The 24,961-nt window shown below is 45.0% G+C and overlaps 1 protein-coding gene across 5 annotated transcripts in view; it reads right to left on the bottom strand.

The window, feature by feature from the left end:
- Positions 1–451: 451 nt before the first annotated feature.
- The window catches only part of SH3BGR (SH3 domain binding glutamate rich protein), a 37,468-nt gene continuing 12,958 nt past the window's right edge, over positions 452–24,961 (bottom strand). For all 5 annotated transcript variants that reach the window (XM_071220538.1, XM_071220537.1, XM_071220535.1 and 2 more), the window contains exons 2-7: positions 22,678–22,863; positions 21,060–21,140; positions 14,331–14,405; positions 13,348–13,440; positions 3,478–3,607; positions 452–896 (exon numbers count right to left, since the gene is read on the bottom strand). In XM_071220538.1, coding sequence (XP_071076639.1) covers positions 3,512–3,607; positions 13,348–13,440; positions 14,331–14,405; positions 21,060–21,140; positions 22,678–22,764 — 432 coding nt within the window. In that variant the 5' untranslated portion in view covers positions 22,765–22,863 and the 3' untranslated portion in view covers positions 452–896; positions 3,478–3,511. The remainder of the gene's footprint in view (positions 897–3,477; positions 3,608–13,347; positions 13,441–14,330; positions 14,406–21,059; positions 21,141–22,677; positions 22,864–24,961) is intronic.

Raw genomic sequence — 24,961 nt, 5'->3', positions numbered from 1 at the left:
CCTGGTGGGTGAGTCATCGGCGCTGGACCCGCTCTTGGGGGACAGATACTATGGCATCAGGAGGCAAAATTACAGGCCCAGGCTCGGCACATTGCAGCCGCAGCTGCCAATCCACGGAGAAAAAGCAGCAGCCACGCCCTTCAGTGTAGAAACATGCAAAGGACGCTGGGTTGTAAATTTATTTATCCTTTCTGTTATCCCCGCACATGTGGACAGTAGGGTTACATTTGGACAAGGCTTCAAAGACAGTGCACACAGCGGTGTGCATGATAGAAAATGTGACGTCACAAGACAATCAGCAGTGTTTGAACACACAGACCCACTAATCGGTGAAACAAAACACACCCAACCCAAGCAGACTGAAAAGTTCTGCTGAGGATTTGGACATGGCAACAGATAAATGGAGTGCAGGCACATTCGAGTAGAGACCAAAACTAAAAAAATCGGATGCTCTTGGGACAAGATCTTTGCTACTAATCTTTATTTGTGTGCTTGTTCTCTGGAAAGCATTTTATTTTGAAAGCTAATTCTGAGGCAAGTAGTATAAGGCACATACAAAGAAATACTTGTCCTAGCACAAAGAGAAGTTCTATATTTGGAGATCTTTCTTTTTTTTCTTTTTCAGGGTATTAGTCAGAAGGTCTATTCATGCAGAGCAAAAGAAAAAATTAGGCAAAGGCCAAAAATGTGAGGCCCGAGAAGGTATGCGTGTTGCCCTGACGTGGAATTTCACGGTGATGCGATAGGTAGAAAGGTCCACAGACACCTAATTGAGCCAGTGCACGTCCTCTGTGAGCCCCAGGTGCACTGAGAGGTAGGCTCGCTTCAGGCCAAGGCATGTGTCGAGTCTGGTTTGTGGGGAGACGGCTGAAATGTTGCTTCATGACTTGGGCTTTCTGAAAGAAAGGGAGAGCATTAGGGAGACGGCTGTTAAAGGGAGAGAAAGAGTGTTTAGCACAATCCTCACTGTTGATCATGCAAGAAAGGGAAATATTGCCTTTTATTCTGTAAACCACTAGTCCTCATTTGTTCCAAGCGCACGAAAGGAAATGAAGTGTTTCTCACAGGAAACCAGACTGGGTTTACATCTTTCTCTGTATTAGCACATGGCAAACACCACAAGGAAGGCCACGTCTTCGGTGTCAAGGGTGTCCCCACTGCGTTTTCATGGAGAATGAGCAGAGAGGCTCAGCTGACAGTCTTGTTCTGGGGGAGCCCCTCTGGGAGCGTGATTTCAGTCTCCTGCTACCTGGTATTTCTCCAGGGGCATCACCTGAACATCAGTGTCAGACACAGGAAATGAGAATGTGTTCCTGGTTCCATTCACTGCCACACTCTCCCTAAACACCACCTACGTGAGCTACGAGACGAGACAGGCTGGTCTTTGAAGGCTGAACGGTTTGCCAAACGTTGGATTGCATGGCCAGGCTGCATTTTACAGAAGGATACTGAATCCTCCAGGGGTCAGGGGTGGGATGTAGGGAGCTGTCTGATTCGCTTCTTCCTGATCAGGCATTCTGACCCCACAACAGGCTTCTGTGGACGGAATTCCGAACCAGAAGCCACCAAAGAAACTGGCACAATGCACTGGCCACAGCTGCCATCACCCTTTGGTGTTGTTTAAATCAGCCTACAAAGCCATCTGCCAGCACAAAGGGTTCTCTCGGCCGCGCCGTTCCACATTCAGTATGGTTTCGTGACTGCCGCATTAGAACTGCGTGACTCTCAGAGAACTTCACGATCAGAGTGACTAGAAGTGAATTTACACAGTACATATGCGTCTTTTACTGTGGGGATTTTTTGGGGGGTGTCAAGATAAATATCAGCTTATTTTCCTTTCCAACCATTCTTCAGAAAACCTCTGAAAACTAACCTTGCAGTTGTTCCTTTTTTCAAATATGGCTCTCAACCTATTCCTCAGAAACGGGATTAGGGACCCCAGGAAGACTGACACCAGACCTCTCAATAGTGACAATGGAAAGTAAATAAATAAGTAAATAAAAGAAAAAGGGTCATGCCCAAAATGATAATGTTAGGCCATAAAGTAGAAATATATGTGCCGAGAACAGGAAGGAAACCGCCTGGTGAAACATCCAATGATGGGCTAGGTTTGCCGTGAAGTTTAAGTAAATGAGTGCTGGAACGTTCGTGGTCCCAGAACAAACTATGACGGCTACTCTCACCAGATCTACGATTTCCTCAAAATGTGTTTAGCTCCGAGACTATATATTAGCTTTTCACGTCTAGGCGTGAGTATGTTATGAGAGGAGGTTGGTGCTATTCAAACTGGGCTTTGGTACAGGGAGCGGTGTGACTCGTGGGCAGATAATTTACAAAGCACTGGGGGTTTCTTTCTTCTTCTCCAGGAGATCCCTCCGCCCGCCCTGCACTGAATGGGCGCGGAGCTCCATCGCAGGCAGACCTTATGAAGACCCGTGGGGTGGGTGGGGGGCTCGCTCCCTTACTCTCTCCTGCCTCCCGGGCGCCGCTGACTCCAGCAGCGCAGAAACCTGTCTTGTGTGGAGGCGTGACACGGACAGTAAGGAGACTTTTTTAAATTCTTAATTTTAACTTAAATTTTAAAAAGAACCCTTATAGCACCAGAGCAAACTGCTGCCTCCGATTTGGTTGCAGGGCCAAATAATTACAATATATTTACATAAGTATTTGCTACGTGTCTTGTAAAACCAGATATTTTTATAGCACTTAGTGATCTTTAGGTGTTTTCGCACATTCTGTCTCATCTGCACGGCCCTTGCTCCTTGAGCATTTCCCCCATGTTCTTACATCTACTATCACTAGATACTGTCATTATCTTAAGAATATTTTTAGGTGGCACTTGCCAAACATAAGGATTATACAACTGTTTTCCATCATCGGTAAAAGTTTAAAACTGCAAGGCCGCAAACGCACTTTTTATCAAACATCCCTAAAGTGAAGTCACTGTTCCTGTGTTCTACATGAGTGTTCTGGTCAATAGTTAATAGGTAAACATGTCAAACTGAGCTCTTACCACTAAATATCTAGCAGCAATATCTGTCTTTCATGAATGACAGCCAGCTTTGTGGCTTTTGGAAGTTGGAAATTATTGCCACCACCGTGGACATCAACTGTCGCTCCCCTATAAACATGGAAGTATACCGATCGGCCGAGGGGTCTGCGTACTAGAAGCTCATGACAGAACACCGCCTGTACCTTCACATAACAAAGGTCACGTGGAGAAAGGGGAGAAAATAAGGACACAGCAGGCTCTTCCTCAAAGGTACACTCCTTCCTAGGATTCATCGGTTTCCCTGCCCTAGTGCCCAAGCCACGGGTCTGACAGTCCACCAGCCGGGTGGCTCCAGCAAGGGGCAGCCCCGAGCCTCGGGGAGACAGACAGATAGATTGGAACTAGAAGCCACTTCCGTTACCACTGAAATGCGGTATAGAGATCATGTGGTAAAACAAGTTTTCAACCCAGAGTGAGGTGACTACCTGAAACAGTTGAAGAAGTGAAGCATGGAAAGGCCTAAGAATCTTCTCCTCCTTCTCCTGGTTCGTCTCCTTTCTCAGCTTCCTCTTCCTCTGCTTCGCCTTCTGCCCCCTCCTCCGTTACTTCTCCCGTCTGTTTGTAACAAAAATCGCTTTATTAGTGGGAAGAGTAAGAGTCAACAGATACAGTGAGGAGGGGAGTGCCAAGTCCCAAATGAGAGTTGAGAGCCTCCCACACACCCCACCCAACACACGCACACCCCAGACTCTACAATAAACATGCCAGCTAGCCCAGGAACAGTTTAAATTACATGTTACAGAGGATAACCTTTATTCCTTTAAATTTTATCCTTAATAATTTCAACACTGTTTTCTAATTTTTCTTTTAATGTTTTCATTGTACTTTTAAGTCTTATACCCTCAATACTCTTAATTTCCAATACTTTCTTATTTTTCATTCTTAACCTTTTATCCTGATTCTCTTATATTTTAGTTCTTATTCTACTTTTATTCATTTCAGACATTTCTTTCTTAAATGCACTATTTTATTGAATGTATATGTTTATGTTTCTAATCTTAATTCTTTTTTCTAAGATTTTATTTATTTACTTTTAGAGAGGGGGAGGGAGAAAGCAAGGGATAGAAACATCAATGTGTGAAAGAAACATTGATCAGTTCCCTCTTGTGCCCAACACCTGACCTGCAACCCAGGCACGTGCCCTGACCAGGAATTCAACCAGTTCTTGGTTCTCATGCCAGTTCTTGATCCACTGAGCCACACCAGCCCTGGCTAATTCTAATTCTTTTTTGTCCTTGGCCATGGGTGGAATCCTATAACCCAAACAAGAAATTGGAGACTCCTGTATGTCTATGTGATCTCTCATCCCTTCTCCCTACGTGGAAGCTTCCAGAGCTCAGCGCTCTCAGACACCCAGAAGGCCTGCCAGCCTTGGAGGGTCTTAGTCACCAGCTGAGGGAGGCAGGCTTCTTGAGGTTCAAAACCACCAGGTGATTCTAATGCCTGCCAGTGGATGAGAACCACTGTCCTATAACCTCAGTTGGGGAGGCAGGTTAAAAAAGTCTTCCCAAATCAATAATGTTCCCCCTTTATCAATAATGTTCACCCTTTATTTATCCCTGGATAGATCCCTGACAGAAATTCTGGGACCATATGGTTTCCTGAGGTCACAAAGCTTCTGGACACTTAAGGAAGAGCTACGTGTTTGAAATTCACAGCGTCTAAGGTGCCCCCCTCTGCTGCTGTCTTGACATCTGGTAAAATCGGGAAGACCTGAAATGGCCTACCTATGGGTCACCCCCTCCCACTCGCTCCAGCAGATGAGGTCTCCCAGCCAAGCAACCCTCCTCATCACAGGGACCTGGCACGGTATCTGCACATGCCCCGAAATATACAAACAGGCCAATCACATCCTCCATGAGAACCAGGGACACCCTATCCTCTCCATACAACAGAGCCCACCTCCAACCCCCTGATTGTTCACACCAATCTAAGTGCAACCCCTGTGTGGCCCTGTACTGCATGGCACCCTCCTCCCAGGACTCACAAACCACAGTCCAGCTCACCTGCCCCGTGTCAGGTGCATCAGCCACCCCCATAACCACAGGGAAGGACAGCGAGGTGAAGAGGAGGCGGCCGTAGCAGCAGCATGGGGCACCATGCAAACTGCACAAACTGCACTGTTCAATGGGGGGTGAGGGGATGGAGAAGAAATCTCCACCTAATGACCTGGCCCAGCTCAGCCTCGCGTCACTGGCAATACCTTCGCTACCGGAGGCTCAGAAAAAGGACTAGAGCCAAGCCCTCGTTCTCCAGCCACCTCTCCTGGATAAATTGATCTCCAACTTGTATTTCCCTTCTCCGCAGATGAAAGGATTTTCTGGGAGCGTGGGTTGCATCAGTGTCTTTATATCACAATGAACAAAGAGAATGTGGCTAAAGCTACAGTTTTCTCACTATAAAAGCCTGTGCTTTTTATAAGTACAACTATTAAATCTGCTACTGTACCTCCTCCATTGCTATCTCTCCCTCTTCCTCCTTAGGTCCATAAACCAAAATTAAAGAAAAAATATAAATTAGCATGAGTTTGAAGTTGATTCTAAAATATTAAGCAAACTGTAATAAAATACATGCTCATCAAAATGAAAGACAATAATCTATGTGTAAAACATAGAAACAGCAAAGATTTGATAACTAAGTGATACCTACTTATCTCATGCATCATAGATTGAAGCCCTTGGAATACAAGGAGATTAAGACACTTTTCTGTCACTCATACACCTGAGAAAATAGAATTAATTATTAATACTGCTTAATTATGTGTTTACTTCTATCTTTATGTCCAACACATATTGCAGATCTATAGAGCTACCTAGTAAATTTCCATAGATTACCATGTATGTAAGCGATTAGAAAATTGGAACAAAACTACGTCTTTTCTGCCTTTGTGTCCTTATAAGTGTGCCTTTATGACAGCTTTGAACCAATTAATAAACGTAGATCAGACACTCCTCCTCCATCAGACAAAATGATACCGTTTCTGAACCACGTACCACTCACACACTGATTTCCGGTTATAGGGAGACATTTGCAAGGTGTCTCTCTGTGACCGGAGGGAGGCAGAGGCCATCACAGGCTCAGACAGGCCCCCGCTCTGTCAGCCCACTGGAATTTCTCTCTCTTTTTTTTTTTAACAAAGTGAGGGGAAGGGTGGCAGTGGTATTTATTTTCATTTTTCAATTACAGTTGACAGCCCATAGTATTTTTTATTAGTGTCAGGTGTACAGCGTAGTGATTAGACATTTATATAATTTACAAAGGGATCCCTGGTAAGTCTAGTACCCACTGGGCCCCACAAATAGCTACCACAGTATTACTGACTATATTCTCTATGGAATTATTTTTTTCTCAGATCAAAGGAATAGAACCAAGACATACCTGCTAAAATTGCAAGAAAGTAAAGCCTTCCCATCCATTCCCAAAATGGCCCTCTGATCCACCTCCCCGGGGCCGGAGTACGATGGTTGCTTTGGGTAACAGAAGTGGTCCCTAAAAATTCCTCAGCCTCACTGCTCGGGCAGTGCGCTCACGGCATCCCGGACTGAGGAGGCAAAAGCAACCACAGCCACAGGCATCCTCTCACCCACTTCCCTCTTTGGACAGGTAGGGACAGATTTAAACAATTTGCCAGTGGTCACAGAGCAAGCGAGCAACACAGCTGGAACTCACTCCAAGGCTCCTGGTTCCTAAATCAGAGCCCTCCGTACCCCACCTGCTGCCTCTCAAGATGAGTCACAGAACAGGCAAAACCATGGAATGCAAGTCACAGAGGACCCACCACACTGTGGCAACCCCCAGCCCAGCCTTATGTTCTCGGCCAGTTCCAGAACAATACTCAGGTTTCTGATGACTGGCATGGAAAATGCAGAACCTGAAAGCCCTGATCCAGCTGGCCGAGGCTGAGTCAGCCCCAGCACGGACTGGCCTTGCATTAAACACCCACCGATAGCATGCATGTTTCACTGCTAAAAGAATGTCCAGGAAAAGAGAGTCCTGCGCTCATTGCAAAATCCAGAGGTTGGTTCTCAGTGATGCGATGACTTAACCTCTTTGTTTTTTTAATTCATTTTTAGAGAGAAGGAAAGGGAGGGAGAAAGAGAGGGAGAGAAACATCAAATGTGTGGTTGCCTCTCACACACCCCTTACTGGGAGCCTGGCCAGCAACCCAGGCATGTGCCCTGGATGGGGAATCGAACCTGAGACCCTTTGGTTCATAGGCTGGCGCTCAGTCCTCTGAGCCACCGCACTACTTAACCTCTTTAATATTGCCTCATTCTGCCCGTGTCTTGGCCCTCCTCCTCCATGTTACTTCTCCTCCAGTCCTCCCTGTCTCCAACCTGTTCTCCACATAGTAGCCAGACATACCGTTCTAAAAGACAACAGACCTTGCCGTGACAACAAAGGACAACAAAACTTCTGACTTTTTCAAGATACACCTGTCATCCTCAGAATGGCTGGAAGGCCACCACCATCGGGCCCCCCGTTACCCATCTAGGCTCAACCGTCACCCTCTTTGTCTCAGCCACAGGGCAAGCATGCTGTTTTCTCACATCAGCCATGCCTTCCAGGATGCTGCTTAAAATGACATTTTCAAGGAAGACGTTCCTGGCCCAGAAGGCTGAGTTAGGGTCCCTGCGTGGCTCCCGTAATCATCATCTCTCATCTGTCTCCCTGACTGGTCTGAGTACTCCTTGAGGCCTGACCTGTATCTCACTCATTTGGGGGGTTTTCTTATTGGATGGATTGGGGATGACACTGGCTGACAAAATTACACAGGTTTCAGGTGTGCAAATCCCACTCATCTTGGATCTGCAGGACCCAGCCACTGTCTGCACCCAAGGTGTGAGCTCAGTCTGCGTGTTACCTGGGTAAAGCAGCATGGAAAGTCAGCTACGAACTCTTTCGATCTCAAAGAACATTAATTTTCTTCTTGTCCACATCAGATCAAATGAAAATTCACAATATGCAACACAGAATTACCAGCTCTGTGAGTTTTACATTTTTCTAAATCCAATTATTTGTACTAACAATATTGAGCTGAAACAAGTGAATTAAGAAGAGATACACTCTTAAAAATGGGTCATCCTTAGAGCTAGCCCGGAGGGCCGCAGGGGCCTCACAGGCTGGCCAGCAGCCATTACGGCAGGACAGGGACAGCGGGGTCTTTAACAATACCTGAACTGACCTTCATTTCTTGAACGAGACATTAAGCAGAGAAACGAATTGCTCAGAGAATTTACAGAAATGCCCGGGTCAAGCAAGCTCTGAAGAACCTTCCATCTGACCCTCACCAGCCCCATCAGAGCCCGCACTCTGGAGGCAGGGACCGTGTTTCCCAGCCCACGCCCAGTCCCTGGAACTGGGCCTGGCAGGGACAGCACCCCATCCGTTGGATGAGTGCACGTAGGTAGCCCCTCCTGTCTCAAATCCCTCTCAGGAGGGGGTGGGCTAGATTGACTAAACACTTAAATGTCCATCCTGAGTTCACAGAATTGTAAAACATCAGAATCAGGCAGATCCTTACCAACATACAATCCTTGGATTGACTTTTATGGTTGGCAGAGAGTGAGGCTGACAAAAAGGGCTTTTTAAAAGGTATTATGCTGGGCAGATAATTATAGTGACAAAAAGTTGTGTTTTTTTTTAAATAAGTATAATCACATGGTCAAACTCTTGCAAAATCTTAGGACAGGGTATAAACCATTCCCCTAACAAAGCTGCAACTTTCAATTCTTTCACCGTGTTGCTCTTCTAAGAAAGCTAGTCGGGGAGCCTCAGAAGTGGGAACTTGGCCAGGGAAGCAGGCTGCCAAGGTGGTGTGAGGCCAGCAGTAAGGACAGGTGTCAGCTGTGGTGAGGGCCGGGCTGGGCCGGTTAGGACAGGTGGCAGGGATGGAAGGAAGCTGAGAGCTGGCCAGCAGTCACCTGAACAGGGCAGCCGGCTCAGAGCGGCGGCAACACCTGAGTTCTCCCCGTCGGCAGGCACATGGGAGCTGCCCAAGGGCCTCCATCAATGTCTGCCTCCTGCAGAAGCCACTTTCCTCCCAACCGGTTTGGAAGGAGCCGAGCTGGGGTGACTTACAGACCATAATCAGGCCAAAGTCTTAAAACACTTTGGAGAGGACTTGAGCTGGCAGAGAACACAACTTAAAATCAATGAAAATCAAACACAAATATGAAGCAGCCTCAACATTTCCAGAGTTTTATAAGGTCCTCACGATGACCCAGTCTACGGTCCCTCTGAGAGTGTGCCCCGGAGCTGAGGGGACCTGCCGTTTTCCTCCTTCCCTCCTCAGGTACCAGCCACGAACCCCCCGCTGCCCCGTAGCCCCTCATCACCCCCTGGGTCCTCACGGAGCCCCCTCCCCTACAGCAGGTCTGCAGCTACAGACCATGTCTCCTTCGGCATCAGTCAAGGGTCTCTTCCTGCCTCCCAAACGCTGCCCCACCCTGTCAGCAGGCCGAGGCACACACCCTGGCACCTTGTGTTTAGGAACCCTGGGGACTTGCAGAGGAAGTCAGGGGAGGTCCACATCATTAAAGGAGATAATAGTTTCTGTCCTGTTTCTGGTCTTCTCCATCAGTACAGCATTCTTAGGTGAGTATTTCTCCCCATCAATAGGGCATCGTTTGAGTGTGCACATGTGCACAGAGTGAGCTCGCGCAGTGGCTGAGATCAGACGGATGAGCCCGTGCCTCGGCGCTGACTCAGCGGGTGTGTCGCTCAGCCTGATGCTGCCAGCTCCTGCGGGAGTTGGCACCATCGTGCACTTGAAAATGGTCCCTAACACACAAGTGACAGGTTTAAAAAGTGGTGAACGCTGAACAAGGTCTGTAGTCTACCTAACAGAGATGCAGCAATGAGTATTCCTGGCTCCGATGTCACCCTGCAGCCATATACCACACAATGTCACCATGGGGGAAGCCAGCGGCAGGGCACATAGACCTGTGCTATGTCCCTGAGTCCATAATTATTTTAGAATAAAAGGTTAAAATGCATTTGTATTCCTTTTCATAAACAGTGTGGCTGAACACCAGGCTACAGATTCTTGTTTTGTTCTCCTTACTACACAAAACTGCGGGGCCAGGGTCAAGTTGCTACTGCCCATCCCACACTCCAAGAAAATAGCCACATGTTTGTCCTGATTCTCAGCCCCCATGGAAGAAGTTATAGGCCTTGCTGTTCAAAACCCTGGGCTAATCCAGGTAATCAAGCTACATGGTTTCTGAAAAAAAGAGCTTGGAGCTTAGGGCTTGGAGTGGGGAGATGGAAGCAGCCAGAGGGGACAGGGGAGGTGGCTTTCCAGGAGTGGTTCTGCCCAGGTCCTGCCTGCACACAGAAGCAGAGCCAGGGACCCCTGGGGCACTTGGGTGGCCCTGGGCACTCTGCACAGGACCAGTGCTCAACAGCTACGACAGGCAGCCAGAAAACCGCACCACACGACCACCACGGACAAAGTAGCAGAGCCCTCTCCCCTTCCAGTCACCACCCAAGATGCAGGATGACCCTGAGACCCTGGGGAGCCGAGGGTCCCAAAAACACTTCCCCCAGGCTGGACTTCCTGACAGCCATGAGGGGGAGGCACAGCCAATGTAATGACATCGAGAGAAACAGTGGAAGCTGCCACCCCTTGCACACAAGTCTCAGGAACCAAATCCCAGCCCACAGAGCCACGTCCTTCCTGTCGCTCAGGGAGTGCTGGGTAAAGTGGGAAGCTCGGAGCACAGCTATTTAAATACCATGGGCCAACAGGAGAAAAAATGTAAGAATCCACAAAACCTCCTCTAGAAAGGGTTCAACAGAGCCAGAGTTTTCATCTAAAAGACTTGGCTTTTCCTGGGTTGTAATGTCTACAAGAACCTACCAGGATGTGTCTAGTACTTTGAAAATCAGTGTTAAAAAGGTAAAACACTGAGATCTAACTGGCCTTTCTGTTGATCACAAATGAGCCTGCCTAAGCCTGGGAGCCCTGTGGGGAAGGTGTGATAACGAACAGCAAGCTGGCTGGCCGTCCTAGCCTCACGTCCACGGACAGACCCCAGAGCCACAAAAACAGAGCAGCTTCTGAGAGCACAAAACGCAGCTTCTGAACATCAGACAGCTTTTGTCTCCTTTCTGCATCCTCCCTATTCACTCCCAAAGCGAATCATATTATGATGTCACTTTTAATCTGTTTATTGACAAATTATGGGGTTGTTTTTGTTATTTAACTGAATTAAAGTCAGTCAAAGAGTATATATCACTTATCAAATGAGAAAAAGTCAGAATCTGTCTTCTTTGGAATGAATATTATTAAAAAGTTAAAAAATGACTTTGATAATGTAATGTTAATATCTTCATCTAAAATTTAAAAACTTTCCTGTACTCACTTTTTTCATCACAGCCCATGCAAAGTAACAAAAATGATTTTTTAAATTCCTATCAGAATTCACAAGGTTATAATTCACTCTGGGCTCAGAATTTAAAAAAAACAAGAGCAATCTAACAATAGCCAGGGGGAGTGGGGAGGGGACAGTGAGGAGAGGGGATTACAGGAACTACTATAAAGGACACATGGACAAAATCAAGGGGGAGGATGGAGGTGGGGAAGGGAGGGGGGTTCAGCTGGGGTGGGGTGGAGGGATGGGGAGAAAAGGCATACAACTGTAATTGAATAACAATAAAAAATTTTAAAAATAATAAAAAATTAAAAAGTAAAAATTTTGTTTTAATTTTTTTAAAAAGATACTTTATTGGGAAATGCATGATTATATTCTCAAAAAAAAAAAAAAAAGCAAAAAAAAAAAAAACCAGTAACAAAGAGAACCCGCAGACTGGATGGCTGATCACGTTGCTGAACTAACCCTGGCCTGGGGGCTGGAAGACAGAAGCAGATTCTGCCCTTGATGTGGGAGCAGGTCTGACCGTACAAACCACCCCCCCCCACCGCCTTCTTCTTGGCCTCAAGGGAGAAAGGGATTGGGTGTACCATTCTTATCTCTCTCTCTCTCTCTTAAAAGAAGCAAACTGAATCTTGATGTTTAAATCAATAACACTGTAAATGCATTAGGCAATTCATGCCAAGTTCAGATTATAAAAACAGATTTTTAAATTATAAGATAATGAAACTGTCCCTATATTTCATTTAAATTTATTATTTCTGAATGACACAGGCTGCCGTGAAACCCCATTTAACTTCCAGGTCAAAATGAAAGATTTCATCTTTCTTCAAAATAAAAAAATAACTTCGAAGGGTCTTAAATTATGCATATTTTGAAACATCAATCTTCAAATAGGAGGAGTTTACTGCCCTAGGCCCTCCCAGATTTAAATTCCTTAAAGGCGGATGGATGCCCACGCCCCAAACCCCCACTTTCACAGCAGGTTGCCAGTCTGGGCGCCCTTCCTAGACACAACCCATGTGCTGGGAACAGGGATCCAACCACCCACACCACTTTGGAAACAATAACTAGGTAAAAGTGCAAACCATCAGGGTTCAGTAAACAACGGTCTTTGCTACAATTGCACCAACACAGAAGCCCACTGAAACTCTGCCAAGGGGAGGCTCAGCCCAAGGCCCACAACCCCACCTGTTCGGGCTCCCTCTGTACCTGCTTCCCCCCTTACCTGCCTTCCCAGCCACATTCTTAGAACTCCTGGAATAAGCGGTCCATCTGGTCCCCCATTACCCAGCTTGGCGCTTCTAGAACCAGTCTTCTCCCCTCCTCACGTTCCCCCACCCTTTGTCCTGTGGCTCCTGAAGTGGAACCCCCTCAACTGGAACAGGCCTCGGATCCACTGAGAGCTACGATTCCCTGACTGGATTTTAACTGATACCAGTTCCCCTCCCCAGGGGCCCCCTTTCTATCCTCAGCTCCTACTGGCTTCCCACAAAACAGCCTGCGCTCTGTGTCCCCAGCAGGCAGGGCTCTTGATGGATGTAGGCTGGGAGCCTGCCATTGCTCGTGACCAAGGAATAAGGTCCCTTGTTTTATAAAGAACAAGAATTCGACCTAACCCTCGACCTAACTCTAACAACACAATGACAAACTACTAAAGTCCTGTCTAGACTGCCTCTCCAGGCCTGGGTTCAGGTCCTTCCTCGGGCTTCCTTTTAGCTCTGCACCCACCTCCAGCCCAGCAGTTAACACGTTGGATGAAAATGACCCACGTCCTCCCTGGCTAAACTCCTGGCTCCCTCCTTTCATCCTCACGCTGTGCCCAGGAAGACTCCTGGCAGCTGGGAGGAGCTCCATAAATGTTGGGTGAACAGACCTGAGCCTCAGGAAACCACGGTGAGAAAAGCCAGCACTCACATTCTTCTCTTGGGATTCAGCGAGGTTGTCCTCATCTTCCTTGTCCTCTTTTCGTGCCTCATTTTCACCACTTTCTTCAGCTGTCTCTGTTCCCTGGTCACAAAGGAAACCCATCATGTCACTCATCTGAGATAAGCTTCCCAGGAAATGCCAGGCCACCAGTGCCAGGGTGGCCTTACTAGGATGCGCACTGTATAAACAGACAATCGTAGACCTCCTGCTTATTCGGTCACTTAGCTACTAGAGACGCGACCTTCAACCTTTGTCATCTCCTGGCACACACAAACTAATTGATAAAATTCCGTGGCACACCAAAAAATATATTATACTTCCTGCAATCTGATTTTAAAAATTAGGTACAATTTTGATTTATTCACACCAGACGGCTATTGTTGTGTTGGCCGTTGTCACTTTTTTATGTGACAATCTAAGGGAGAAGAGGTCAGTGTCCCTGACCAAATAGTCAGGTATTGCACGTTTTAAAAACCCTCGTGTCCCCGCCGTGTGCTGCCACACGCCGGGAAAATTGCTGCACTAGAGTGTAGGGTCACCACCCATCGAAACAGCGGACTGGGGCTCTTGGTGAAATTCAACAGATCTGATTCACGAGCACCGTAGAGTAATAACCTGTCAAATGAGGAGTTTCAATTTACCTCTTTAAGGCTTATGAAGAGAATGCCAAAGGATTCAATATTTAGGCAATGTTTGTTTTCTATAGTTCCTGTGGGAGGGAGGCTTTATAATTTTAGAGATTTAAAAAGATTAGATAGGTGCTAGATAGACAGACAGCTAGTGGATGGATGGCTGGCTGGAAAGAGGAAAGACCGATGGGTGGGTGAGTGGATGGATGCATGATCACACAGAATGACAGACGGACGATAGATAAGGTGGACGGACAGACATAGATACGGAAAGGTGAGGACCACATTGACATCCTGAGGAAACCGGTCTGCAGAACGCTGGTTCGAGATACCAACTCTTACCTCTGCGGTGCTCTGCGCCTCTCCCACGACATCGCCATTGGGAAGGGGAGACTCTTCCTCAGTCGGCTTTGTCACCTGCGTCATACCAATTGAAAATGTTTCAGGGTATTTTTGAGGATAATAGCTTGCATTTTAACATCATTTAACTATTCAAGTTTTTTTGTCTTTATCCCTCATTTTATCTGCACAACACTGTGACCTCAGTAAGAAGGACAGTCACCACCATTTACACCACAGAGACAAGAAAGCAAAGGCAGAAAGTGTCCACTACAAGTCAGAGTAAGGGTTTATACCTCCTGCTTTATGCTCTTTTGATTAATCCAGCTATATGTTGGGATTACGGTATGAAACAATATTTTGTTTATTACTTGATGGCTTGTAGTGTCAGTTTTATTGTCACTTGGATATGGAGTTATTTTAAATGGGGTATATCTGTTTCTCACATTTTTATGATGTTTCCCTTTCAGATTGTAGGTCTATGTGTGGGATAAGCATGCAGTCTGCTAAAGCACCCCTTTTTGAAGTTTATGAAGGTTTTCTGTGACCAAGTGTATGACAGCTTTGGAAACTGTTTAATAAGTAAACGAGGAAAACACATTCTATTAAATCTATCCAGCATTATTTTGTGTGTGTATATGTACATCCTGAATATATCTACTACATTAAGTTTGTTCATTGTATTTGTGTGCATGTTTAAAATAGCTCCTGACACCATTTTCTATTACATAATAGCCCTTTTCCCTGGTTAATGCCTTTGGCTTTGAATTCCTCTTTATCTGATATTATTAATTCTACTCCAGCTTCCTTTGTGGTTCTATAGGCCTGTTGTTTTCTCATCCTTTTCTTTCAGTTTCTATTTGAATAACAGTTTTTTGTGTCCTTGTGAATAACGTGTGGCTCAATCCTTGTTAAACCCAACCTCACTGCCGATGCCAACTCCAGAACAGCCACGCAGTCCCCTCTAGGACCCAGTCCTCCAACACAGGGTGACTCTGAACTCAGGACAAAACATTTTTAAATGAAAATTTTAAAAAACGTTTTTGAAAAAGTCAAAACAGGAGGGGAATGAACCAACACAAGAAGATTCTAGAAGGAGCTGACACTTAAAAGAGGAGATGATTTGTACACCCAACTTTATATTGTTCCCAACAGCCAACAGGTGAAACAATCCAAAGGTGATCGAAGGATGAATGGAAAAGCGAAGTATGGTGTATCCATAGGATGGAAAGCATCTAATGTGAGGACCAGAGAGAAACTAGATATTTTTTAAATGGAGAAGGCTTCAGATAAGTATGGAATAACAACAAAAGGTTTAGCGTACTTGTAATCAGAGGGCCTGAAGGAGAGCTGACCAATCCCCCATCCACACAATATCCTTGTATGTATATGCTCACAGATGTCCTTTTTCACATGCCCCCTTCCACACTCCTAGATTTTTCCAAGATAGTTTAAAATTCTTGATTTCACTATTATTACAATGATAATAGTGGAAGTGGTTCTCAACATTAGAAGCATTTTGAATTCACCAGGGAGCTCTCCACCTCCACCCCGGAGTTTAAGGCTTCATGGATCTAGAGGCAGCCCGTCCGTCCCTTTTATAACTTTAACAGGTACCCAGGGATTCTGATGTACACCCAGGGTGGAGGCTGGCTGCCAGTATCTACCCTTCTCCCTCTTCCTCCTGGGGAAGAGCAGCTCCCCGGGGCCTGCCCACCCAGCTCACGCTCACCACTCCACCCAGGTGGCAGGCACCTCTGCTGCCCACTGCCCACTGCTAGGACAAAGGGCAGCATGGAGGTGAGGGAGAGGGTTCCACCTGTCCGGCTACTCCAAACTGATGCCCAGAGCCAGCACCTACAGCTGGAATACACCTCCTGGGGGTGTGGAGGGCCCTGAGAGCCACACCCGGCTTTGGCCCGTACTGGAACCTTGGTTCCCTTCTTCAAACCAACGGTTTTTGCTTTCCATCTATCAGGGGTTCTTCTCTAGTTTCTACTCCTCGGGCAGCACCCTCTCTGGTTTTCCTGCACAGTCATGAGACAAGGGGCTGCAGGGGAGGAATCAACCTCGTCTCCAACCAGAAGGCCCTCCCAGATCTCTCTGATTACTCATTCTTTCTGGAACTCCCGTTAGTCACACACCAGGTCTCCTGTGTTGGAGACCTGATTCTCAACTCTTGACTTTCCCTCGTGATTTCTATTTCTCTGTGTTTTGGTTCACGTTTGAAGTATATCCCCTGCTGATCTTCTTGAACGAGAGTGTGGCCCTCGACAGTGTCCGTGTTCTTTGCTGTTCATCTCGCAGTTGTAAATGAGGAAATTCCAGAACATGCTTTCACTCCAAATTCATGTCTTTTATGGATCTCACCCACTCTTCTCCAAGTCTCCCTCTGCTTCCTCCCTTCAAGCTCCTTCATGTGCAGGCATCTGAATTGTCTGCTCTTCCTCCTTCACGTGACTGGGACATGCTGCCCTTATTTAAACAGTTTTTGCCACCACCCAAAATTGCTTTCAAGGGGAGCCCACTAACCGTACCAGAAAACAAGTATCAAAACTTTTAATCACACGTCATTTGGGGCCAAAAATTGTATTATCCAGATATACTAGCAGTGTCTTCGTCACCACACATGGGTGCACCCTCAAAATGCAGCTTCTGCTAGGAGATGCCTCCAGGACGCAAATGAGATCTGAAACCTCTCTCTCTTTTTTTTAAAGATTTTATTTATTTATTTTTAGAGAGGGGGGAAGGGAGGGAGAAAGAGAGGGAAAGAAACATCAGTGTGTGGTTGACTCTCATACACCCCCTAATGGGGACCTGGCCCGCAACCCAGGCATGTGCCCTGACTGGGAATTGAACCAGCGATGCTTTGGTTGGCAGGCCAGCACTCAATCCACTAAGCCGCACAAGCCAGGGCCTGAAACCTCTTTGGAGCAATGTCGGTATTGCTGCTGTGATGTCAGAACTCCCTGAGGGGCTCCCACGAGGACAGCACCCACCGGGACACACAAGTGCTGGCACTGAGTGGTCAACCCCAACGGCAGTCTGCGCACGTCACGCTCTAACACTGTCATGACTGGACTTCTCTCTCCCGATTGCAGGGACTCTCTCTATAAATACAACTGGGCAGTTTCCAGTGGCATCTTAGCAACATTCCCCTCAAAGAATGCCTAGGAGACACTGATCCTGCTGCTTCACAGCCTGGCGTTCGACAGTGACGGAACACGCCATCAACCATAACTTCAGGTACTTGCTTTAAGTGTTAATGAGGTCATGACTCAACTTCTTTCATTTCGATCTAGCCAAACGTGACATGCAATCAAAGGTTTCCACGTTCCTTTTCTGGTATGACTAGGGGGCTCCCGTGGAAAGCAATTCTGAGTAATGGCACAACGAGTTCAGTAAGTGGAGCACGTGTTAGGACAGTGGTTTTCAGCTGGGGACGCCCATCACCTACACAAGCAGTTTTATTCATATATAGGTCTCAGGGCCTACTCCAGACCGACTGAATCTCGTTATGTGAGAGCGTTGATACATCCCTACGACACACGGTAAGAATACGCTTAGCACTCATGGAACGTTGCATGGTACATATGCTTCATATATCTGCAGTATAGTAGGTGTCTAGATGATTACGTTATAGCAATATTTTTCCTGTATTCGTCCATTTTTACCAATAAGGTATAACGTTTGCTGTCTTCTTCGAAAATAGCCTTTGTAGACATTTTATCTAAAACTTTCTTGGATTAACTTTTTATGTTGTTTGCACACCGCGGAAACCACCACATTTTCTTGGCAGGTGCCTCATTCTCGTTATATTCTCATCAAGCCTTTCACATCTGAAAATTATCAGTAATAAATGAAGCACAGTCATCTCAGGTCTTTGGTCATCCAGGGATGTTTTTCTTAGCTTGTTTTACTTTGCTGCTTCCCTAGAAGCTTTTGCAACCCTAAGTCAGGATTTCCAGAACTGTGGTCAAGGGGCAGATGGGCTCATGAGACTATTCACCCCAGATCCAGTGGAACAAGAATTACGTCCACAGGACTAAATGAATCGATGAGGGAGGATGGCAGCTTTTGTTCGCAATATTGTTGACGTCACCTTAATGTTCTATATTCTGGATACATAAGGAAGCCCTCTGTCTTTCCTCTTAAGCTTCTTATGAATCATAACAGTGTAGCAGACTCTACTTTTGTAAGTTGAAAGGAAATGTTTGTAAATGATATTCTCTCTGCCTCACCCCTCCAGACTTTAAAAATTCTTACTGAGCCCTTTTATTCGTTATGGCAATATAGTTACTTGCCTTGGCTCAATGAAAATCTGTATCCCCTATTACTAGGGCAAAATTGGAAACCAGTTATGCAACCAAGGTCTCCACTGGAGCGTGGGATTAAAACTGATGCTCATTTAATCAGATGTGACCAGATGCTTGTAAAGAACGAAGGTGGACTTTATGAAGACGAAGCACACTTAGAAAGCCCTCTTGGGAAAACTAGCCTGGTACTTGGTCTGGCACAGCCTGCCTAAGATGAGAAAAATTTTCTAAAAGCAATAATGCTCCTTGTGGTGCTTACTATCACTTTATAAGGGTACATGTCTACATAATTGTCAAGAGTGTCTATTTTTAGCCCTAGTGAGATTAATTTCCTTGCTGACTTCTCCACAATGTTGTTTACTACAAAAAGACACTGTGACAAATAATATCATCTCCATAAATCAAGTGCCTGTCTTCCCAAAGGATAGTTGAAGGACTTTCCCATGTGCACACATAAACACCTGCAAACCCAAGCAACGCTGACAGCACCAAAGGTCTTAGCAAAGGCCCATCAGCAAGTCTCATCAATTCCTCCTCCAAAACAGACGCTAAAGTCACCCACTTCTGTAGAGTTCCATCCCCACCACCCCGGTCCGAGCCACAACATCTCATCTGAATGACTATCGTAGCTTGTACCTCTTTGATCCATTCATCCCACAGAAGCCAAAATGAGTTTTAAAGAAGGAAGTAAGGTTCCTTTACCCCTCTGCTCAAAACGCTTACAGTGTCTCCACTGCCCTTAAGACAGGGTCCAGGGCGCTGCCCGCCTGCCGCTGCCGGCTCCCGGGGGGCCCTCCCCCAGCTCTAGCACATGGGCCCCTGGCAGGCCGTAGATCTCTCCAAGCTCAGGGCCTTTCCACTTGCTCTTCTCTGCCTACAACACTCTTCCCTCCACCCACCATGACACAAGTGACCTCAGTGTCGCCACCAAGGAATGGACCTTAACATGAAGGCACCAGCCCTGAAATGTAATAACTCAACTAACGTGACCCATTAACACACTCCTAAACCAAACTCCAATTCCAAGTAAAAAAAGATGAATTTGCATGGAATACCCTTTAGTACTTGTTTTAAATTCTTAATAAAGTGTATGTAATAGGCTACATTTAAGATGCCAAAGCCAGCCAGGTATTCCATTAAAAAGGAAGGTTTTTGCCTCTTATATCCCCTTAGCCAACTGGGGAGTCTACGTGTTACCGTCTGGGGAAGGCGTTAGTGCCAGGCCTGCAGGTGTTAGCCTAAGTACTAGGACGCCTCAATGTCATCACCCAAAGACTGCTGACTTATGGAAGACACATGCCTCTGGGACAAGCCCATCTCTACAAGGTGGATTTGAGTTGTTTCTCCTATAGTGAGAATTAATTTGGGCTCAGTCATCGCATATCTCTTTAGAAATGAAGCTGGGCACAAACAAGCACACAAATGAATAGCGAAATAAACGAGTCAAATAAACGTGTGCTTGTCTTGTGTCTACGGAGAGTCCTGTATGGGTCTGTTGGCAGAGGGGAGGAATGCAGGGGTCGCTGCAACGAGAGAGGCTGGGTGATCATCACTGGATGAATTCATGACATTAACTTTATTAGCACAATTCTTTATTTAATAGACGTAATTATATATAATCACAGATGAAACCGTACTGGAAGGGGGAAAAAAAAAAAACTAATGAAACTCACCTTGTTCTTGAGTCTAGCTCTTACTTTTTCCCTCTTTATCAGACTAAAAAAGCAGAGTTTAATTTGTTTTAAATAGAAAGAATTAAAGCAGGTGATATATCATTATAAAATTAACTAATATAAGGGATATGAGAATTCATGACAAAATTTCATAAACACAACAATATTTTCACACATTTAGTTAGCACACTTCAGATTATTGAATGCAACGATATTTCTTTTTTAAAGGTACTGTAAAACTTTCATTTGTTTTATTTTACTTCTATTTTTATTGTATAACACAGTATAATGAAGCAAAAATATGAAAAGCACCCTGGCTGGTGTGACTCAGTGGACTGAGTGCCAGCCTGTGAACCAAAGGGTTGTTGGTTCGATTCCCAGTCAGGGCACATGCCTGGGTTGCAGGCCAGGGCCCAAATTGGGGGTGCATGAGAGGCAGCCACACATTGATGTTTCTCTCCCTCCCTTTCCCTCGGTCTAAAAATAAATAAAAGAAATATTTTTTAAAATTAAACTTAAAAAAAATATATATATATATATGAAAAGCATAGTTTTGGAACGTGTTAGTAAAATCTTTGCATTATCTCTATGCATAAGAGTTCATCAGAATAAGGAGTGTATTGAAATCATTTAATTTAAATATCATCATTTATTAAACAGTCTTCGCTGCTGATTTCTGTCTTCACGTATTATAACCTGCACTATAACCTGCACCTACCTCACAGGTAGGTGTTCAAGCCTACCTGTGAGCCTGGCGGGGGAGCTAAACCCAGGAACGAATAAATAATATTCTCTTCTTTTGCAGAGAAGAAAGAGTCAAAATCCTGGAACAAAGAAAAAGAATGTTTAAACACTTTGCACACTTGTGAGCCAGGATACTCACCTAAGTTGATCTCTTTTTTATTAGTCATTAATTTAGGTTATGCCGATTTGCTCTGCCAAAGATGACTCAAAGTTAAGAAATCTGTGAACTTTACATTTGTTTTTACACACTTTTAATATGCCTACTGCAGCACAGTGAGAATTCACTCACTCACTCACACACACGCACACTGTTCGTGCTCAGGAATTTGCTAACAACACTCAGATAGGTGTTCACAGTAAAAGGCTTCTCCAAGAGTTTCACAGCTTTAGCTGGTTTCCTTACTGGTTGGCCCTAGGGATTTGGGGCTGATCAGCAGAGACTAAAACAACCTGCTGTTGTTCTAGTAGCTTCCAAGGGCCCAGACTCATCTCAGGCCCTTCCGATACCAGGAGCCATAAGATCACAGAGGGCTTGAAGCAGAGGTTGTTTGGGCAGAATGGAGGAAACTGTGATCTAAAACCAAGCGGTCCATTGAAAGCTGAAGCTCAGGGAAGCTCCACCCCCACCTCAGACCCCACCCAGGGGTCAGCTCTCCACCGGGGATCCAGCCCTAAACCAACTCTTCAGTAGTGTAGTTGTCAACAACTCAGAAGAGTTCCATGTTTTTATCAGTAAAATACAAAAGATCTTCCCCCAGACTACTTTATTACTGCCAATCTTCGTCATCCGGGCTGTGACGCAGCTTCAACAGTGTCGCAGAAGGGCTCACCCAGAAACAGGAGCCTGGGTGGCCTCGCCTGAGCCAGCCACCACTCAAACCAACTCAGCCGCGTTACTGCTGACCCTACCCTTACGTGTGTCAAGAAACCTAAAACCACATACAGGCCACTTACATTGCGGCATCTGAAAAGTGACCTAGGAAGCTTAGACGACCCCTGAGATAACTCCCAGTTCTCAGGTTCTAAAGTCCTTTGAGTTTGTATATGTTCCTCCTTTTCAACAATTTGACTTACTAAATAGAATCTGTAAACTCTGAAGGAAAAGGGATTTTATGGTGAAATGAACCATTAAATGGATACAATAAAACTGCTGTTGCAATCAGAATGTCCAGAACTGGTTTTAAACCATTTAGACACATTTACGCACATTTATCTTACATCCACAGTAAGACGTGACTTCTGCAAATCACTCTTGATAAACGTGAAAACTACCCTGTGCCTCCGGGGTACACGTGTGTCCACTGCCAGGTTGATTGCAACCCCTTCCAACTAAAGGCACACTGTGTTTGAAAAGTGCCCTCAATTCCTCAAATAAAAATAAGGAACCCAGAATAATCCCAAGAACTTCTGAATCATCATTTTACTGTTTCCATCATGTTGTAAGTCTCAAATAATAGCTTATTCACAAGGGACCTACTATCCAGATACTGGATGGTAGAAATAGGTCATACCTGAAAACTGTGAACAACTTCAAATGCTGCCTCAAAAGTCATCCGCTTTAACCAATTTCTGAGAAACATACATGCGAGAAGAATTTTCCAAGAAACCAAAACTCACCCCACAATACTGCTCTTCATTGAAGATCTGGGGAGGCAAAGGAATCCCGTTTTGAGGTTTTTTCTCTCCAGGAACATTCTCTCTCATCCACCGCCTGTTGTCTTCATCACCGGCTATGTCTAATTCCTTAAAGTCGATTTTATTAGCTTCCAAAAAGCCCACTACTTCTTGTTGTTTTTTCCTAATCTGGTCAAGAGAAGAGAAAGATAACTATTAGACTGGGTTTTTTTTTTTTTTAATGTTTTGCTTATATTTACGTAAGTTAAATCCTTTATCCAACTATATTATACAACACAAATAATTTCACTAAGTATTCAAAGAAAACAATAATATCACACCTCTTCATTATAAAGGATAAGCTGAGTGATTACTTAAATTCTGAAATTTTAAACTCATCAATGTTTAAATCATGGTATAACCAACCCAGTAAGAAGAGACATGCTCTTATCACAGCTTTTGTGTGAGATCTTCAACATCTTTTTCTCTCCTAAGCTTTAATGCTAAAAAATAAATAAGAATTGGTTAAAAAGAAAGATGATGATTGGGAGAAGACCAAGAAGAAAACAGAAAAAAGGCAATTTACTATGCAACTCAAATACCAAGTATACCCACACAAATGCACTCAGTCACAGTTATAAACACAGGAACGTGAGTCGCGTTGAACAAAAGGAGTTCAGTAATACAGGAAACTGAAAACCCCGCGTGGAGGTCATTGGCAGGGGAAGGACAGAGAAAAAGCTGGGGAAAGCTGGTGGACCTTTCTCCCGGCACCCACAAGAGCAATGCAGAGAAACAGCTCTGTTCTCCCAGAGGTTTCTCCCTTCCTGCTCACACCCAGCTCTGAAGGCCACACCTTCTCTCAGCCCGGGGTCCAGGTGAGTGACTGTTCCACCTACCGCCACTTCTTATGAAGGTGGCCATCTTTAAAGCTTAGAAGCCCTTTCCAGAAAGAATTACAACAATTTTCTCTCTCCAGTCAAAGAACTCTCTCCCAGAAATGCGTGATGCCCTTTCATAAACACTGGTAAACAGGTTACAGCAGACTCTGGACTGCAGATTTTTAACATCTGGGAGAAACTTCCAGAGCACAGGTGGCAAACACAAGGCCCACAGGCCGAGTCAGGCCCTCTACCTTGTTTTACCAAGCTCGGCACCTTGTTTCTACCCAGTGGCAGCACCAAGCTCTCGCTTAACTGTTAAGGAGTGGTTACATTTACATTTATACAGTCCTAAAATTACATTCGGCCCTTTGAAGGCAACCGAGAGGCTGATGTGGCCCCCGGTGGAAATGAGTTTGATGCCTCTGTTCCAGAGTGATCAATTGAATAATCAATCAACACTTGCTTATTGACTGTCTAATCTGCACCAGACACCGTGCCAAGCTCTTCATCTGAAAGGTTCATAAGCTGTTTCTTTAGGTAAAAGGAAAATGTAAAGAACTCATTGGCACGAATTAGATATGTAACAAGATAAAGATAATAAAAGGCAAAATATGGTCATTTTTTTAAAATAAGTTTAAAATTGTAAGTATTTTTGACATGAAATATCCAATATCTTAATTTTTAAGTCCTCTGAATATTGTCTAATAATGAAACCCAGACATTAAAAATGGTTTTAAACCTGATTCCTTTCATAGAGGTTAGTATGCCAACAAAAATTATTTTATTCATTTTTGCAAAAATGAATGATTCTATCAATGACTTCAGTTTTGAGTGTTTCTTTCTTAATTAAAGGAAAAGTAAGGTATGTGTAGATGCTTAAGCCCTGGATGCTTAAGCCCAAGTTCATTTGGGGTGGTGATGTGATTATATATGTTATGTTAATTATAAATATAATATAAATTAATATTGATTTTAACATAAATTATATATGTTACATATACACATATATTAATAGTAATTACACATTTACCTTTTAATTAACATTTGTGCCACCAATGGTACAAATGGTACAATAACCAATGGTACAATACCAAGGATATTGCAAATAAAAGCATTAGGTTAATAAATTAAAGGTGGTTGTTAGCCACAGCACAACACTCAAACTCAGTAAGAGTTACGCCAAGATATGTGGTTCAGTTTGGGGCAAGTGTGGGCAAGATATAAAAATAAGAGTCATACAGCCCGATGGGGAATGATAGGATTTCCCTGGAGCTCCCAGCGTCAGCGCGCTGGCACGTTCCTCAGCGCCGCGTCTGCCGGAACCGCCGGAGGACTTGCTTGTTCCTCCAGCCCTGTGCCCTCTCCCAAGGCCGTGCTGAGAGGGGTGCCCAGACCTTCCGCCC

Source organism: Desmodus rotundus, chromosome 2 (assembly GCF_022682495.2).
Source record: "Desmodus rotundus isolate HL8 chromosome 2, HLdesRot8A.1, whole genome shotgun sequence".
Taxonomy (NCBI): Eukaryota; Metazoa; Chordata; class Mammalia; order Chiroptera; family Phyllostomidae; genus Desmodus; species Desmodus rotundus.
This window is presented reverse-complemented; position numbering and strand designations above follow the sequence as displayed.